This window comes from Scomber scombrus, chromosome 22 (genome assembly GCF_963691925.1).
Source record: "Scomber scombrus chromosome 22, fScoSco1.1, whole genome shotgun sequence".
NCBI classification, from domain to species: domain Eukaryota; kingdom Metazoa; phylum Chordata; class Actinopteri; order Scombriformes; family Scombridae; genus Scomber; species Scomber scombrus.
Genome location: NC_084991.1, coordinates 15,359,385 through 15,377,033, shown reverse-complemented (window position 1 = coordinate 15,377,033; position 17,649 = coordinate 15,359,385). Strand labels below are relative to the sequence as shown.

The following is a 17,649-nucleotide window of genomic DNA, read 5'->3' as shown; positions in this document are numbered from 1 at the left end:
CTCTCTGGTTGTTTCTGTTCAGGTACAGTGCATTATATACTGCTGCTGGTGCTGTGGGAGTGTAACTTACAATATGAAAGCCCCCTGGCCTGCATGGTGTAGTTTCCAGTGTTGTAATGCATCTTGCCAGTAGAGGGAACTAGAACTTGGAAAGTTCAGCTTTAGAAATAGCTCTTCTCCCTGTCTGACATGCATTTTCCATTCTGTGTCACAACCTCACGAGACACTGATAATCTCCTGTTTGGACATTGGGCATAGGACTGTTTACCTGGGTGAAACACTCACCCACTGCCCTCTGTCGACCAGGGACACACACAGGTTAAAGTCTGATTCAAGACTGAAAACATTTCAGTGTTTACCCACATTATTCACGGGATTTGTCACTCTGAATGGACAGCAAAGTCACTACTGACTGCTTTCCAGCCAACTGCTAGGTCATGGATTTGGAAAGTGGGGTGGGTGAGAGAGAGAGAGAGAGAGAGAGAGAGAGAGAGAGAGAGAGAGAGAGAGAGAGAGAGAGAGAGAGAGAGAGAGAGAGAGAGGGAGAGGGAGAGAGAGAGAGAGAGAGCACAGCTTTTGCACAGCTTGTCCATCTTGTTATTCCTGTGCCAGCTACAGCATGCATGTCTGCCTATCTGTTGTTGCGTGGCCTCGTCTCTGAATGCCCATCTCACTTTGATTTACGGCATCTGCCTCTCATCTACCAACTCGATTAGCCCGGCACCAGGAGGACCCAGGTATGCAGAATGCTGTCTGTCTGTCTTTTTTTAAATTCACACGACACAAAGTTTGAGCAAAAGCCTAAAAAAAAAAAACCTTCACAGGAATCAGACGAAAAAGACGGAGGAAGAATTGATTAGATTTTGTGGCCTTTGTGTGACCATGTTTTGTTAAAGGTGTGTTATCTGTATACATGTCAGTATAAAGGTCATTACGGGTCACTCTGATGTAGTGAAGGGCAAAATCTAACCTTGTATGAGTGACAGAAACAAGCATACGTCTAATCAGCCGATTCTCCAACACTTCCTGCATGTGACATTGAAAGCTGACCTTTTGTAAGCTGAGGTATCTAATATCACTCTGCGTACACTGTACCCATCACACATTAGCAAGGAAAGACTGCCCCAAGTCTTATTGATCATTTACTTCACCATGAGTCTCTTATCACGGGGATAGGATCAAATCTGAATCCAATTACTCAAGTAGGCCAGTAAGCAAAGGAGGATCACACAGTAGAAAGGGTTGATTGGTTAGCAGCAACAAGGATGAGACTCTCTGTGTGTGTGTGTGTGAGGGGTTTAAAAATGTTTGTGCAGCCAATTTAATGTTTAAGGCAGCTGTGTCACTGGGATTGAAGTCTGCAGAGGCAGAGAGCAAAGCAGCCACGACCCAGGACAGACAACATGGCACTTAGTTGGTCATTAAGTCAGTGACATCAGGGAGGTGTCTGTTTCGTCATCTGCTCACTCTGGAATAGGTGGAGCAAAACAACGTCAATGAACCAAAGCATTTGAGTAAACAAAACATCCAGATAACTAGAGCTGCAATGATTAGCCAGTTAATCCATTGGTTAATCAACTGAGGCAGTAATCGGCAACTATTTTGATAACTTAACAGTCGTTTAAGGATTTGTTTTTTTATTTTATTTTTTTGGGGGGGGGGGGGGGGGGGGGGGGGGGGGGGGCAAAATGTACAGCCTGCGGCATCCTAGATGTGAACTTTATCTGGTTTCATATTCCACTATGATAATAAACTGACTGTATTTGGATTTTGGACATTATGAAGATGAATCATAGAGTCTGGGAGCTTGGGATGAACATTTAAGAATCCACGGATAATCGATTCATTGAAAAACAATGGAAATGTATAGTTATATATGTATATAATAGTTGCAGCTCTACCGATAATAAACAAGAAAAACTAGCTCCATTAATGGATCTGTTGAGTTAGTTCTATCAGTCTCTCACAGCTGCATCCTGGAAATGATTATTGAAAACTGAATAAACCTTTTTTTTTTTTACTGATTTTGTCCAGCTGCTTGTCTTGGAGTGAGAAGGTTTTATTGCACATGAAGTAACAAGCTGTTGCTTAACAGGCAGGAAGGAGGTTTGCTTTCCCCTGTGAGGCAACACGAAAGAAATAGTGTTTACATTTTTCAATGCGAGTGCATGTGAGTGCATGTGTTCAAAGCATAGTAAAATAGTGAAGTAATAAAAATCTGTTTCTGGCTTTTTTTGCCACAAAATTTAGAATACATTTTAGATAAAGCACTACAGGACCAACTTTCACATTGTTTTTATGTTTTAATGTGGATGGTGGAGCGCTGTCGAAAATCTTTAAAGCACAAAACCAAAAAAAAACAAAAAGACCTGGATGAGTTAGTGTAGATGTTATAATTCAAACTCAAAACGTCTGATATGTACGATTGGAGTCCAGACACAATTTTAGCTGTTCAGTTAGGATCTTCTATCTTTAAAGGGATAGTATGACACTTAGTAAATACACTTATTCGCTCTCTTGCTGAGAGTTACATGAGACAACATACCTCTCGCATGTCTAATAGAAAGGTGTCATCAACAGCTAGTTAGGCTAGCTTAGCATAGAGAGTGGAAACAAGGGGAAACAGCGAGTGTGGTTCTGTCCACAGGTAACAGAATCCACCTATACCAACACCCCCTGCAGTTGACTAATACATGTTAGCTAGTGATATATTGTTAGCTTAAATGGTAGAAAAACATAAGTGTAAAAAATACAAATTGTGCTTTTATGAACTATAACGGATCACTGTCTGAGCTTCAGAGGTATTATCTTTGGACCCGCTTCCTGTTTCCAGTCTTTGTGCTAAGCTAAGCTAAAGGCCCCTTGGTTGTAGCTTCAACATCTGCAAGAAAGCAAATAAACATATTTCCCAGCAGCTATACCAATATTTACTTAACTCACATTAATTAGCGTAACCTGTTAGATTGTGGATTTACAACTTGTAAAGGATATTCAAGCCCCCAAGAAGTTGTTTAGGGATTTGTACTCGTTAAGGGACGTGTGCTGAAACCAGAGAAAACACAGACAGGCAGCATGTTGTAAATGTGATACAACATAGACAGTGAAGAGAATATCTATTCTGGGGCTGGCAGTGTGGTAAATACTTTCTACAGGCACAGCTGAGACGTGGCACAAGGGGTGAAGTGGGTCACCTTCAGACCTAGAGGCACGTTTGAGTTGAATTTATACAAGCAGCCATGTATACAGTCCTGAGAAATTGTTAATTCAGAAATGAGGATTATGGACTATTGACATTAAAGAGAGATGGACTACTGGAATTTTAGTTTTTCACATATAGGGAAAAATATGCCACTTCCATGATATTTTCAGACTCTCGCTCGATTCACACGTCATGTGAAATCACTGAAATAGCTTCCACTCTTGGGTGACAGATGGAGATGTATATAGTGACTAAACATAGTAAGATATGCAGGTCGTGGCTATATATAGTCACAGCCGCTGCAACAGAGAGCAGCAAGTGAGCAACTTTTTCCAATCACAGCCTCGCTGACGTCACTAACACCCGTAAAAAATAGTTGACAGCAGCCTATCAGAGGCCATGTTACACATCATTGTTTTATTAAAGTGTATTATATTGTTCTGATAATCTGACGTTTTTATGACAAATCTTATAATCCCTGTGAAAGTTGGAACATTTATGTGTTGCTTCAACCCATTTATCTCGAAGTTGCAAAGTTGTCTTTTTTTGGTGCCACTAACTAGGAGCGCCGAAGTTGGACATTTTCAAGTTCTACTCATAGTGGCTTTAAAAGTATTTGTGATTTAATTAAGAAATAGTTTGACATTTTGGGAAATGCAGTTATTTACTTAATGGTGGCAAGTTAATTGAGAAGATCAATACCACTTTTATGTCTGTCTGTTAAATATGGAAACTATAGCCAGTTAGTTAGTTTAGCTTAGCAAAAAGACTGGAAACAGAAAGGCCGCCTCTGTCCAACCGTGACAAGATCAACATTACAGCTCCTCTAATGATCACTAATTAACATGTTATACCTCTTTTTATAAAATCTGTATAAAAACTGAAGTGTAAAAATGGCACGTCAATGATTTGCAGGGGTTATTTCTTTCATGACTTGACGTCATCATCCATCTCCAGTGAACTTTAGAGGTGCTGCTATGTATTTTGTTACATTTGGTCAGAGCCAAGCTTTGTCCAAAGGTGGTATGAGAGTACGGGGGCTATAAAGTGACAAAGGACATAATTAGTTATTTATTTCCTGTGTCACATTTGAGCCTCCATATCAGAAGGATATTGATTCTTTACCCTGAATGATATTTCCCAAAATGTTAAATTATTCTTTTTACAATGATGATGTGATTTCACCAGGACTTAAGTGTTTTTCTGGGAATATGAGTTCTGTATAGGCATATCCCCTCCAAGGCCAAATATTAAGAAATTAAGTTTTAAATAATTGTGCATTGATGCTAACTCAACATTTTCCTAACAGTGGATATATTTTGAATCAGTCCAAAGCAGCTAAATACATCATTCGAGCACCGATACCTACCAGCAAACAAAAGTTATATTGGATTATCACATTCATATTATTATTTAGATTCAGATTGTGATTGGCAAAAAACAAAGGATGACAAAACATGTTACATTAGATGCATTGTTATGTTTCAAAATTAACTAAACTATTAATAGATAATGTGTCAGCTTTCTGCCAATGATGGATAACAGTAAACTTTCCTAACATTAGGACTAGTGGCAACTAGTCCTAATTCCATAATGACTTACTTTGGACTGGAAACACAAAGTTTAAGACTTATGACTTGACTCAGGACTTCATAGCCACGACTTGACACTTGCTTGTGACTTTGTCTCACCTCTGAAGTAAATCTTTTTTGTCTCGACAGCAGCCAACCTTCATTCTGGAGGGAAAGGCCCCAGTCGAGCCCAGCAGGGGGGATGGAGGAGGCGGGGAGGCTAGTTCGCTCAGTCCCAGCCCGGCTGCTCTGCCTCTGACCCAGGCAGAGAGCCTTGGACCCTGGCAGAGCGAGAGCCTGCTGGCAGAGTCCTGGTCCACGATGGGCGACGCGGACCCCGAGGACACCAAGAGCCTCGACAGCAATGACGGGGCAGTTCTGGCTGGAGAGGAGAACCACGACTCTAACTCTGACATGGTCCACTTGGAGCGAGAGGAGGCCGAGATGCTCGAGGAGGCAGAGAGGGAAGCAGCTGAGGCTGGAGAGGAGGAGAGGAGAAGGAGGACAGAGGAAGAAGAAGAAGAGGACGAGGAGCTGCAGACAAGTGTGTTGAGCGTGTTGGGTGGGGAGAAGGAGCTGGTTGAGCTCAGGGAGGAGGATCAGGACCTCCAGGCCGCAGAAACTGAGGAGATCCTTATGTCAGCAGAGGAGACTGATGAGGAGAAGGAGCCTGCAGAGTTCATGCATGTGGTTCCCCCGATGGCCTTGCCTCCTCTGCCTATCGTCAGGTTCGATCCCCCCTCCGCTACTTCCACCCCGGTTCCTTCAACAACAACCTCTGAAGCAGAGGAGCTTTATTCTACTCAGGGGCTCCACCCTCCTTCTATTCTCGCACCGATTGAAGTGGAGCCTCTAGTTGAGAGTGAAACTCTCGAGCAACTAAAATTCTCACAGATTCCCCTCTCGGACGTGGAGGAACATTCTGTCAAAGCCTCACAGGCAGAACCAGAGAAGCTGGAGCCACAGCCCGCTAATCCCAAGACTACCAAACCTAAGAGCTCCACTGGGCTGCCAGTGATGCTTTGCGGAGGCGCTGCTTTAGTCGCTGTTGTAGGAGTAGTGGCATATGGTGCTGTGGCCTACTGCAAAAAGTAGAAAACCTCTCTTTAAACCCTTCTAACACAGGTCTTTTCAGTTTGTAAATCTATTCCAAATGAAATATTCCACTTCTCTCTCGAATTTTGGATTTTTCTGTCTCACACTCTTTGTGTTGTAGTTACGAGACACATTGATTAGATTTTTTCTGATTTGATTTGTGCTACCTCAGCTCACAGCAGAGCTCATGGCCTTTGTTTTTCTGTTGTCAGTAGATCTGTTGAAAGAAATGTAGCCAAATAAAATGTAAACCAGCAGTATAAAATCGTGTATGGTACAATTTTAAAGAATCCTGAAACTTGAAATGTTTGTTTGATGTTTCTTTGTGTGATTGCGTCTCTCATTACTTCACCAGAAAACTATGGACAAAATTAGACACCAGTTCCTCTTCTAGCTTCCATGTTACTTACAACTACCAAAAAGCTTCTACCAGATTGTTCAGCCCATAGATATCCTTTAGTAGTTGTCTTTGTGGATGACATTTTTAGAATATTGACCAGCCAAATGCTGTTTTTTCCACTTAATACTGCGTTCTGAATATAAGAAATGGACAGCAGGAAAGTAGAGTGAGTGGCCTAAAAATGTGTTAGCTATCAGTGGTTCCCAACCTTTTTGGCTGAGCCTTTAAACCTGCAATAACTTGTTTTTGGCCACTTGGGGGCAGCAGAAACAAACTGTGGACACACACACAACACTAACGTATTACCTTTAAAGTTGACATGGTAAACTTGTTAGAACTTGTTTTTTTTTTTTTTTTTTTTTTTTTTAATGGGAACAGGCATATACAATGTATAAACCGACAATACACTGACCAATACACAAACAGACAGAAGACAAACACACAAAACACTACAACAACAACAACAACAACAACAAAAAAAGGATGTGAAAATACTAAAATTATATCAACAGTAACTACTTAGTATACCTTCATTCAAAAGTAAGTTTTTCCCATTTTTTGTTATGCATTTCTATCTTGTCTTGATTGGATGCGATAATTTTTTCCAAAAGAAAAAAAATAAATATTTTCCCCAAAAGGATGATGGTGTTCACAATCTGTGGGCAGTTTATCTCCAGTACTCCCAACAAAATATTTAATGGTGTAAATTCGAAGTGAATATTTTTGGGTCTTAGCCACTTTTGAATGTCTAACCAAAATCTGACTACATAAAAATAATATAATAATATTATTTACAAAAAAAATAAGTGTAACTGATCCTCCACTTCTTCATTGCAAAATTTACATAATGGAGAGTGGTTAATATTAAAAATATTTAATTGTTTATTTGTGGCGGTAATTCTATACAAAATCTTAATTTGAAAAATTCTAGAATATGAATCAATTGTTCTTGTATAAATGGACCTAAAATAATCTTTCCAGGGAATCAAAGTGTTAAACTCATCTTCCCAAAAGGAGCAGGCTGCGTGTGGAAAAAGAGACAGACATCTGCTAAATAAGAAAAAATTATACATCATTTTATTTATCTTAATTTTTGTTAACCATTTAAGAGATTTTTGAACTGGGGCACTAACCTGCTGATTGTTACTAGAATTTTTTAATTTCCTCCTCCAATTTAATGGCACTGTAGAAAGCAGTTGATTAAAATTATAACTGTCACATAATTGTCCATATTTTTTATTAAACTGTTCATATGAAAGAAAGTTACCTGCATTATCAAGAAGATCATTTATAAAAATAATTCCTTTACTCTGGAAATGCTTCCATAAGAAAGGTTTTCCATTAATTAACAATGAAGAATTCATCCATATTATTTGATACTGGATCTCGTTTAATGAATTTGGGGGATAGTACTGGAAACTTAACCAAGATTTGACTGCATCTTTAAAAAATGGCGAAAGGTTACCCAGTGGTTCTTTTAGTAGCCAGTCCACATGTTGCGGCATCAACTGAAAAAAAGGAAACAATTTACACTCAAAAAACGTGTATACTGTAGCTAACGTTCGGCTTATTCTCCAATGAGTATTGTGGTAGATTTTGTTAACCCAAGATGCTTTCAAGGCTAGATCCATGGCTACAATGTTCTTCAAATTTAATCCACCATTTTCATAGGAGTTATATACATACTGTCTTTTAATCTTGTCAGGCTTATTGTTCCAAAGGAATTTAAACATTTTTTGTTCAATAAATTTAAACAAGGATGCTTCCGGAGAGGGAAGTGTCATGATCAAATAAATAAACTGGGGAATTACCAACGTATTAATTAATATTACTCTTCCTTGTAGGGACAAAATATTTCCTCTCCACGGTTGCAATACTTTTTCTATTTTCTCTATTTTTCGTTCATAATTTATTTTGACTAGATCTTTCGGATTTTCAGGAAAACTTGTTTGCCCACTTTAACATGAGATGCAGTAGATACAGAGTAGCACTAGCATTAATTTGGAGTCAGGTTTGTGTCCACCTAGTGAGCAAAAACCCCAAATTACCTCTCCTTTTAGCTCTGTTTTTTTTTTTTTTTAACTTATGTGTGCAGCTTGGTGCTGGGTAGATAATGATATTCGGCTTTTGAGCATTTCTTTTTAACTGTGGTCCAGAATTAAAAATTAAAAAAAATATTTGTTTTGGTTACATAAAATTTACATCAAGCTATGTTGGTGTGGATTTGTCACTACACACTTACTCATGTGGTACGCTATTAAAATAAAAATGATGATTATAGCCATTTTGAGGCTACAGTATTCATAGATAGATAGATAGATAGATAGATAGATAGATAGATAGATAGATAGATAGATAGATAGATAGATAGATAGATAGATAGATAGATAGATAGATAGATAGATATACAGATAGATAGATAGATAGATAGATAGATAGATAGATAGATAGATAGATAGATAGATAGATAGATAGATAGATAGATAGATAGATAGATAGATAGATAGATACTTTATTAATCCAGAAGGAAATTAAGGCATCCAGTAGCCCATATTAAGTCACATCGTAAAGTCAGTCAGTCCAAAAATAAGAAAAAAGGTTGCATATGTCCATAAATTGCCAGCAGTTTTAACATTCAAAATGTTGTCTCAAAATGTTTCATGTGACACTATTTTAGAGGTCTGAATTAAGATTAATTTGTTTTACAGTAAAAAAAAAAAGCAAAGAATAAACACAAAGTTAGAAAAAAATGCTTTTTTTGCTTAGCAGAGCTTCTTCTTAATTCTTATCCTGCCATCATCATCTCACAACCCCTAAAATTTATCTTTTGACAACTCTAGATGTACGGAGCCACTGATTACTAAATACTGCTTATTTGGGCTTGAGCAACACATGAAATCCCTTCGAACTGCAGAGGTATGAGCCCTGACCTTTGACCTCTATGTGGGCAGCAGAGAAAAACAAAAACAAAAATGCTTTCAATCTTCACAGCAAAGTAAAATTGAAAAAAGGTTAAAACAAAGTAAATGCTCCTTGTGCAGGACTAACTAACAGCAAGTTTTGTGTCTTCAGTGGTTTATAGTAAAAGTGGGCTGACTGTTCTCTTTAGGGTTAGGGTTTGGAAGTTATGTGTGTGTATATATGTGTGATTTACTGCTCTGTCCTGCCTACTGCTGGTCAGTTGGGAACATTACAGTCATTTAACAAACTATGAAACAAACATCAACAGAGTATCAGTGGCATTGAAGATAGATATTTGAATCAGATCTCATTTAAAAAAATAAATGAATAAATAAAACCACTTGTGCTTGTTACATCCATCATGTAGCCTTCACCATTCATATTTTATTTACACTGTGCAGCTTCCTTGTCCATTTTATAAATAAGGAAGACAAAATTATTTTTTTTTAAAAAGAAAAAGTTATCTGTCCCTCCTCAAAAAGAATAAAGGGGTTTTGTTAAGCTATACTGTAAAGGCTCAGTAAATGATAGTTCAATTTTTCTTAACTATAAGTCAATTATATGTGTCAGTTCTTTTTCTGATGCTCTCACCTGTAACACAAATATGATACCACAGATAAAGATTATGACTTTGCGGTCACACCTGATAAATTCATTATAAAACTGTGGCTTTTACACTTCTTGCTTTTCGTCGAGTGCCAGTAAATCAGGAAGAACAATGGGGCTGACTGTGCTGCGGTTAGCCTGCCGTTCCTGCATTGGTTCCAACATGCACGCAGCTATTGAATTGAGAAGGGGAAGGAAAGTGCTTCTTTGTTTGGAGAGATAAAGCTGCAGCATGCCTGTAGCACCTTCACAGATAAACATGAAAATCTCTCTGTCTCTGTCTATTTTTCCTCCACAGTTCCCAGCTAATACTTAACCCTAATACCCCCCCCCCCACACACACACACACACCATTACACACCTAACCACATAGTAAACATAGATTTACTGACAACATTATCATTTACAGAAAATACTGTATCAGTAAATGTTCGATATAAAAGGAAATTATAGTTTAATGTAACTAATGCATCACTCAAGTTTATTTGAATTTAAACGTACATATTACTTTAAATGACAGAGAATGTGGACTGCCTAAAATATTTTGTTAACTTTGTTTTTATAATTCTTCACTAAATAATTACAGGGGTGAACTCAAAACTTAACAAACAAAACCCTAACCCTAACACTAATCTGATGCACTATGCTGACGTCTTTTTTCTTTTTCTTTGTGTTGACTGAGTTGTTTTTGTGTTTTGTGACAGTATTTTCATTTTCTTCTTCTTTTTTAAAAAATAAAGTTTTGAATACCATAACATCATTTTTATCATTTGCTGAAAGAGAAACAGAAACAAACAAACAAAATGTTCCTAACAACGCATCCAAACAATGTAAAAAAAACCTGTTAAAAAAACAACTAAATATCAGCAATGTACATTTTCAAGATAAATACTGTGAATGAATAACCAAAGTAATCTACTGGATATAATTTATTTAAACACATTTAACAACTACAAAGAGTGACTATGCATAAGAAGGAAAATGATTAGAGGAACATTTACAATCTGACATTTTTTCATGTTATGGGCTGAAACTTTGATGAATTTTAAAGCTGTGTGCATTAGCAGTAATAGGGAGGATGAATGATAGATTCAACAAGATTTACCTGTTTCCCTAGAGATAATACTGCGTTTATATAGTGACTTACCACTTGAAAATGATGCTGTTGCTGCTCTAAAGACAAACTTTTGTTCTATGTAGTAATTGCATCTAATCCTCCTGAACTGATAAGGTGCCTGATGTGCCTGATGTGTTGGTGCCTGATTATCTGGCACCAATACAGTCAGGACCACAGATTCATGTGGTAGTTTTTAGGGTATCATTTTCATATTTAAAGAGCAGAACAAAACAGTGTGAACTCAGATATCAGACCACAAAACTAGACTGAGAGTCTATAGCAATGCAAATTTACACTGCTCATAATCCTCTAGAGACCATGAATGCAATTACAATTGTATCAATCTCAAATGGTGCTTTGTATTGAAAACTTTACACATATTTTACTTCATACATTCTTAGAAAGAATAAATAAGAAATAATAAATATAGAAAATATCAATGATTAAAAGTACACAAGCAATTAATCATAACACAACAAAAATAAGAATACAACTAACAAGGTACAACAGCATAAGTAGCACAAATACAGTAAATGTGCAGTGTACAGATATAAGTGACATGTAAATAGTAAATAAAGTAGTACATAAATACATATAAACAAAGTAAGTAAATAAATATTGCATGTTGCAGCATATCGGTCTTAGTCTCAGACGACTGAGTTCAATGGTGCCACAGATTTTGGAAATAAACAGTTTTTTAGTCTTCATGGAAATCCATCTAATAGCTGTTCAGATATTTCAGGCTGGACCAAAGTGGTGACTTTTGAGCTCTGCAAATGAACAGCTAAAAATCAGAGATGGAAGTAATCGAATAAACTGTATATTGTATCTGACCAAAGTATTTTGAGCTCAACAGGTAGTACAACAACAGTGAAAAAAAGCATCTCACATTACTTCCCTGTTGCAAATGATTGATGTAAGTGATCCCTTTAGATCAACCAGCAATATAGAGTTTATTCATGATTATGATTAATAAACAACACTTTATATTTTACATTTTTGTCATTTGGCAGATGCTTTTTATCCAAAGTGACTCACAAGTGAGTCGAGACCATGTAAAATAATTAAAAACAACCTTTTTAAGACCCAAAAGACCAACCTCAATGGAGCATGAGAGACAAAAACTCTGCATCCCACATAGCACCAACACCAGCACACAGCTGTCAGGCTTCGCCTGCAACCTGACAGGTTGTGGTCTTTAATTTATGGACTTTATTTGACAGAAACTTCACCCTGAATGGAAAGAGGGGAAAAAGGGAGTGGGAGAAAGGACGAGGTTTGTGGTTCTTTTTATCAGCGGGTTGCACTGGCAGGAAACACACACAAACACACAGACTCCTGCGCCGCACACTCACAAACATTTGCATGCTTGCACACACAAACACTCATTCCTCCCCCTCCTACAGACCCACACACACTCACATGCACACAATGTGTTAATTTACTTTGACATGGGGTTTTTCTTAACTGATTTCTAAACAATACAATATTTTAATGAGAAAAAGACCCAAATCTCATCACATCAAGAAGCATTAAACTGACCGAACCAGTTACCTAATCATTTATCTTTGGCTCGAGTATAATCTGTGAATCTCCATTTCTTTGTTTCCATGATGTTTCCAGCTCAGCGTTCAGGCCTGACTGCTACCACACTTAACTGGGCTGAAAGGGGAACTTCAGGACCAAGTCAGTTGATATTTAAAACTGAACACCTGAGATAAATGAACTTCTCAAAAAGCTGGTGTTTATTTGAAGAGGGGGTTGGCTTTGTGGAGTAAAGGCGCAGGTTGAGTTGAAAAGTGATTACCACAATATTAACCATTAACCTTTACAATCATAACCATCTGAAGCTGTGTTTATGATATTCTGGTCAAGTAGACATTAAAGTAGCCACCACCCTTATTTCAATTTACCTGCAGCTCCACAATGAGGCCTCACACACCTGTGGCTTAAAGCATATTGAGCTTGCTTTACGAGATGTGATCATTTAATGAGGATTTAATGCGGCAGAAGCTCATTTGGCTTCTGCAGCAACTTTTAATGACTGCACAATAAACTTTTCATAAAAGTTAAGTGATATAAAGAAGCGTAAATGCCAACAAATGTCCTCGCTTCGTATCACTTTAATGATCATGACTGATAAAAAAGTGCTGTAAAAAAAAAAAAAAGAGAGCGAAGAAGAGGAACAAAGTATTTAGTTTTGCAAATCTGTGCAGTGTTTCTGTTTTGTTTTTTTGTCTTTTAACATTTAAAAGTTAGATTTCAAGAGGGAAATATGCAATGATAACTTTTTAATATTCCAAATAAAACAGAAAATAAGGATGATTTTGGAAACAATGGTATAATGAGATAATTTGGCTATTATCTCTAGATGAATATATAGCAAAATAAACATTTCTATCACCAATGACAAATAATCGAATCCTTTTGATTACTGTGGCCATTATTTTTTATCCAATTGTTCATCACTTTTCTACACGACCAGAAAACAAAAGACAACAGGGGGAAATTTCCCAAAACTCTACAGGACAAGTGTATTACTGAAGAGCATTGATTATAGATATTTATGTTAGGCACATATCACCTATCTCTCTGTATGCAAATTCTCAGGTCACTGAGAATTGGTGATTTCCTGGTTCCTGTGCAATAAAGGTTTTTTGTTGTTTGTAGATTGTGATCTCTACTATGAGAGATCTGATCTATGCTTTCAAAAAAGAGAAGTGTGCTGCTGCATTACATTGTGACGTTAACACATTTAAATTGACCAGCCTCTAGCATATTCATGTGGGTGAAGAGTGAACAGGTATTGGAGGTCTGCAAGACATATATATACCTGTCCACATAGTGTACAACCTGCACAAGTGCAGCATCGTTTCCCTATTAGGACAGAAATGGCCTCAACTGAGCGCAGCACTCAGTCATACAAGATGGTGAGTTGTGAGGATGCTGCCTTTGATTTTCAATTTAATTTAAAAATATGGATAGATTTTGAGTATCCTTATAATTTAATAGTGTCATGCTCCTGATTTTTCATATTTATTTAAGCCTGACTTTAATTGTATTATTATTATTATTATTATTGTGTTATTTACTTGCATTATGTTACAGATTATAAAGTGTGAAATGAAGGTTTTTGTCTCTGCATCTTCCTATTCTAGAGCTCCTTGGACAACGACATCAATCAACATTTCCAGGATGCAATTGACGTAATTCAACAGCATTCAAATAATTCATATTATGAAACAGGTACAGCAATTTTGTCATTAAAATTAAAAGTTTTCTTCCTTTTTTTTTTAAATTTATTTATTTTTTTACCAAAGTAAAGACATTTTGAGTGATTATGTGATTGTATTTTGACATATCATGTGTTATTGTCTTAATTTTTTTAAAACTTTTTTCATTTCAGAGTATGCATACTATGAGACTCTGGGTCCTCAGCAGCCATCTCTGCAGTGTCAGATCTCCTGCTGCCTGGTCACACACCCTTCTGATGGCCCACCTCCCATGTATGACTGGAATGACACAGCTGTAAGTAGTACAAAATAAACATCTGTATTTGTGTGTCTAACAAACTAATAAAGATATAGATACATGAAGAGCTGAAGATAAATATCTGTATTACAGCAGCAGTCCTGGCCTCAGGTAATCCCTGATACCGCCTTGGGTCATTCACAAACTGAATCCCCTCATTTCTACTCCATCTTGCCACCACCGAGGAATAGTAAAGGTAGGCATGTTCAGAATTTCACTTCATTTTACATGTGGATTCAGAACTTTCACCACTAACATGGGGATAAATTAATCATTTCAGGTCGCAAGAAGCTCAGACTTTATGAATACCTCCATGAAGCTCTGAATGACCCATGCATGGTCGACTCAATCCAGTGGACGGACAGTGGAAGCGGCATCTTCCACTTCATCTCCAAGAACAAAGAGAAGCTGGCAGAGTGCTGGGGCCAACGCAAAGGCAACCGCAAGACCATGACCTATCAGAAGATGGCAAGGGCCCTGCGAAACTACAGCCGCACTGGGGAGATCATGAAGGTGCGCCGCAAACTCACCTACCAGTTCAACCCAGACATCCTGCGTAGACTCGGCTCTGTACAGGAGCACGTGCACCTGCCCTGCCACCCTGCACTGGAGGAGGTTCGCACCCAGCAGCAGCAAAACCCGGCCGAACAGAGCTACTGCAGCTCTGCAGAGCCAGACTGGCACAGCTGGTACGGACACTACCAGCTGCAGGAAGATTATGACCTGGCTGCCAGCTTCACTTCACACAGCACAGCCAAGCTCTGAACTGAGAGAGTTTGAGGGATCACTAAAAAAAACCTTAAAGTCTGAAAAGGTTTCCAAAGACTTTTTTTTTTACTGTCAAACTTTCTGGGTTCATATTCATTCAATGCATTTTTTTTAACATGTCAAAGTCGGACTATTATTGGATTTTACACAGGAAGTCAAAAGTTATGTATTTTTGCTTTTTTATTACTTTAAATTAATTGTAAATACTTTGAAACTACAAAACTACATGTAAAAGACTAGAACAAAACAAACAAAAAAACCCTGTTCACTTTAATTAGCAACACACACAACTACATTACACACATTACAGATCCGGTTTAGTTCTTCTGTAGAAGAGCTCATGAGAAGGAAAATGTTTGCTTATAGTAATGCAGGTGTTTATTTTGAGCAGTAAAAATATCTCAGTAAAAATATTTTTTCAGTTCAGTTGTATCTTATATATTCTCTAATATAGATAATTTAATTCAATGAAATAACTGCATTGCTTATGGTTTGACTCAAAATGTTCAAATATAGGATGTTTAAAAATGTTTAATTTACAGTGTATATAGCTTTTCTTGGCTCTTTGGTTTGTATGAAGTTGTGTAAGAGATAGTAGTGATTACATTTTACAATAAAAGTAACATTTAGTATTTTCTTTAGCTCCTGTTTTAACAACAAGCAACCAGTAATAAGCATGTTCTGTGTAATAAAATGTGAATATTGATTGTGAATATTGATTATTTTCTTGATAAGTGTATATTTAATTTATTGTGTTTCGATAAATGTTGGTTTTCCACGACATAATTCATTTTTATTCATTTTTAATTGTTTTCATTCAATTTTATTCATTATTATTATTTTTATTCGTTTTTTCAATTTTGTTGGACTCTTTTGAATATAAGCAATAAATAAACCTTAATACTGAATACTATTACTTGTATTTTAATGATTTGATAAAAAAAGAAAGCCTCACTCTCATTATTTGTCCCAAAACGAAAACACATTGTTGGACAAGAATATGTAAAAGACTGCGTACAAATTAAACATCTGGCATTGTCTCCACATTGCAGTGAAATATTACAACAGGCACACTGTTAAATATGAAATTAAGACACATCCTGTGAGGAAAAATATGGCAGCAAGTGTGTTTTTCCTGAAAAGAAAGCATTGTGCAGAGGCTGCCTCCAGGCCAGGTTCTTATCTTGCTCAGCGGGGGAGGATGTGGTCAGTGCTAGGGTGCTTTGTTGATGGGTTGACTGGTACTGGTGTTGGGCTTTGTGGGATGGTGGTCATTGTTCCTGTGAACGTAGTGGTAGGAGACGTCTGGTGTATTGCAGAAACCCCGCTCCTGTGGTGGGTTGGTATAAGAAGAGTCTGGGTACTTCAACGTCTCTGTGCATTTTGTCTCCAACTCAGTTTAGTGAAATTCAAACTCCAAGGACTTTGCTGCATTTGAAACAACCTCCTTAGTGATGGTAAAGAGAATACTTACTGCAATGATGGCATCAGAATTACCTAAACAAATTGATCAATTAAAAACTGAATGCTAATTTGTAACGCTTTATCTTCCAAGGAGACGCAATCTGATTTGGAGGTGATCTTGGAATTCTTAGAGGAGTATTACAGACAAAATAGTGGAGAAAATGGTAAGTGGAAAGACTGAAACATTTTCCAATTCCAATTTTGCTTCATATGGCTTAATTTAAATGTAATCTTTGAGCAACTTTTTATTTTTCAGTTGACAAGGTGTACTTGAATGCAGGTGTGCCTGTGGATGGAGCATCATGTGAGCAGCGCTGGGTGTCCTATGAACCACCTGTAAGCATTCAAATGTTTGTTTTAGTCATTTTTTTCTCCACTTCAGTCACACATGTAGAAAAAAATACACATGTAACCAAAAATTTCAGGTGTTACGTTCGTTGTTCTCCAATCTGACGTTCTGCTGTTAATACACTTTCATTGACTTCAAAAAGAGCATCAAACCTGCACTTCAGCCTTTCCTGGCACATGAAGCCCCACCAGCTCTCAGCCAAAACACAGCCACACTGTCTGGGCGTCAGTCACTGCCAAACTTTGTATCAACAACAAAATCAACCAAACACCAGTCCACAGCAACAGGGAGTGGTGAGTTCTCCTTTTTCTGGTCACTAGATACTGTTATTGCCCTGCTTGTTAATAGCCTGAGGGAAACAAAACCAAGAGAGCAAATAAGAGATGTTCCCTTTACTGTTAAAAACAATGGAGCTGTGCATGGCTTAGCTCAGAAGCAGTTTTTACATATCTATCAGATAACCTCAGTGTTTACAGCTCTACCCTCCCTACTTATTGGCAACCCATCAGTGACGAGATTTTCTGGGAATATCTGTATTTGAGGAAATGATTAACTGTAACCATTACTGACTGTTTAAGTGTGGCACAG

The 17,649-nt window shown here is 37.5% G+C and overlaps 2 protein-coding genes across 2 annotated transcripts; both read left to right on the top strand.

Annotated features, from left to right (window-relative positions):
* Positions 1–485: 485 nt before the first annotated feature.
* Positions 486–6,170, top strand: si:ch211-214j24.14 (uncharacterized protein LOC559160 homolog). The gene is made up of 2 exons (XM_062444076.1): positions 486–737; positions 4,921–6,170. The coding sequence occupies exon 2, from the start codon at positions 5,092–5,094 to the stop codon at positions 5,863–5,865; it is 774 nt and encodes a 257-aa protein (XP_062300060.1). The 5' UTR covers positions 486–737; positions 4,921–5,091; the 3' UTR covers positions 5,866–6,170.
* Positions 6,171–13,821: 7,651 nt separating this feature from the next.
* Positions 13,822–15,245, top strand: LOC134004705 (transcription factor Spi-C-like). The gene is made up of 5 exons (XM_062444071.1): positions 13,822–13,879; positions 14,108–14,195; positions 14,356–14,477; positions 14,574–14,676; positions 14,761–15,245. The coding sequence occupies exons 1-5, from the start codon at positions 13,841–13,843 to the stop codon at positions 15,243–15,245; spliced, it is 837 nt and encodes a 278-aa protein (XP_062300055.1). The 5' UTR covers positions 13,822–13,840.
* Positions 15,246–17,649: the final 2,404 nt, after the last annotated feature.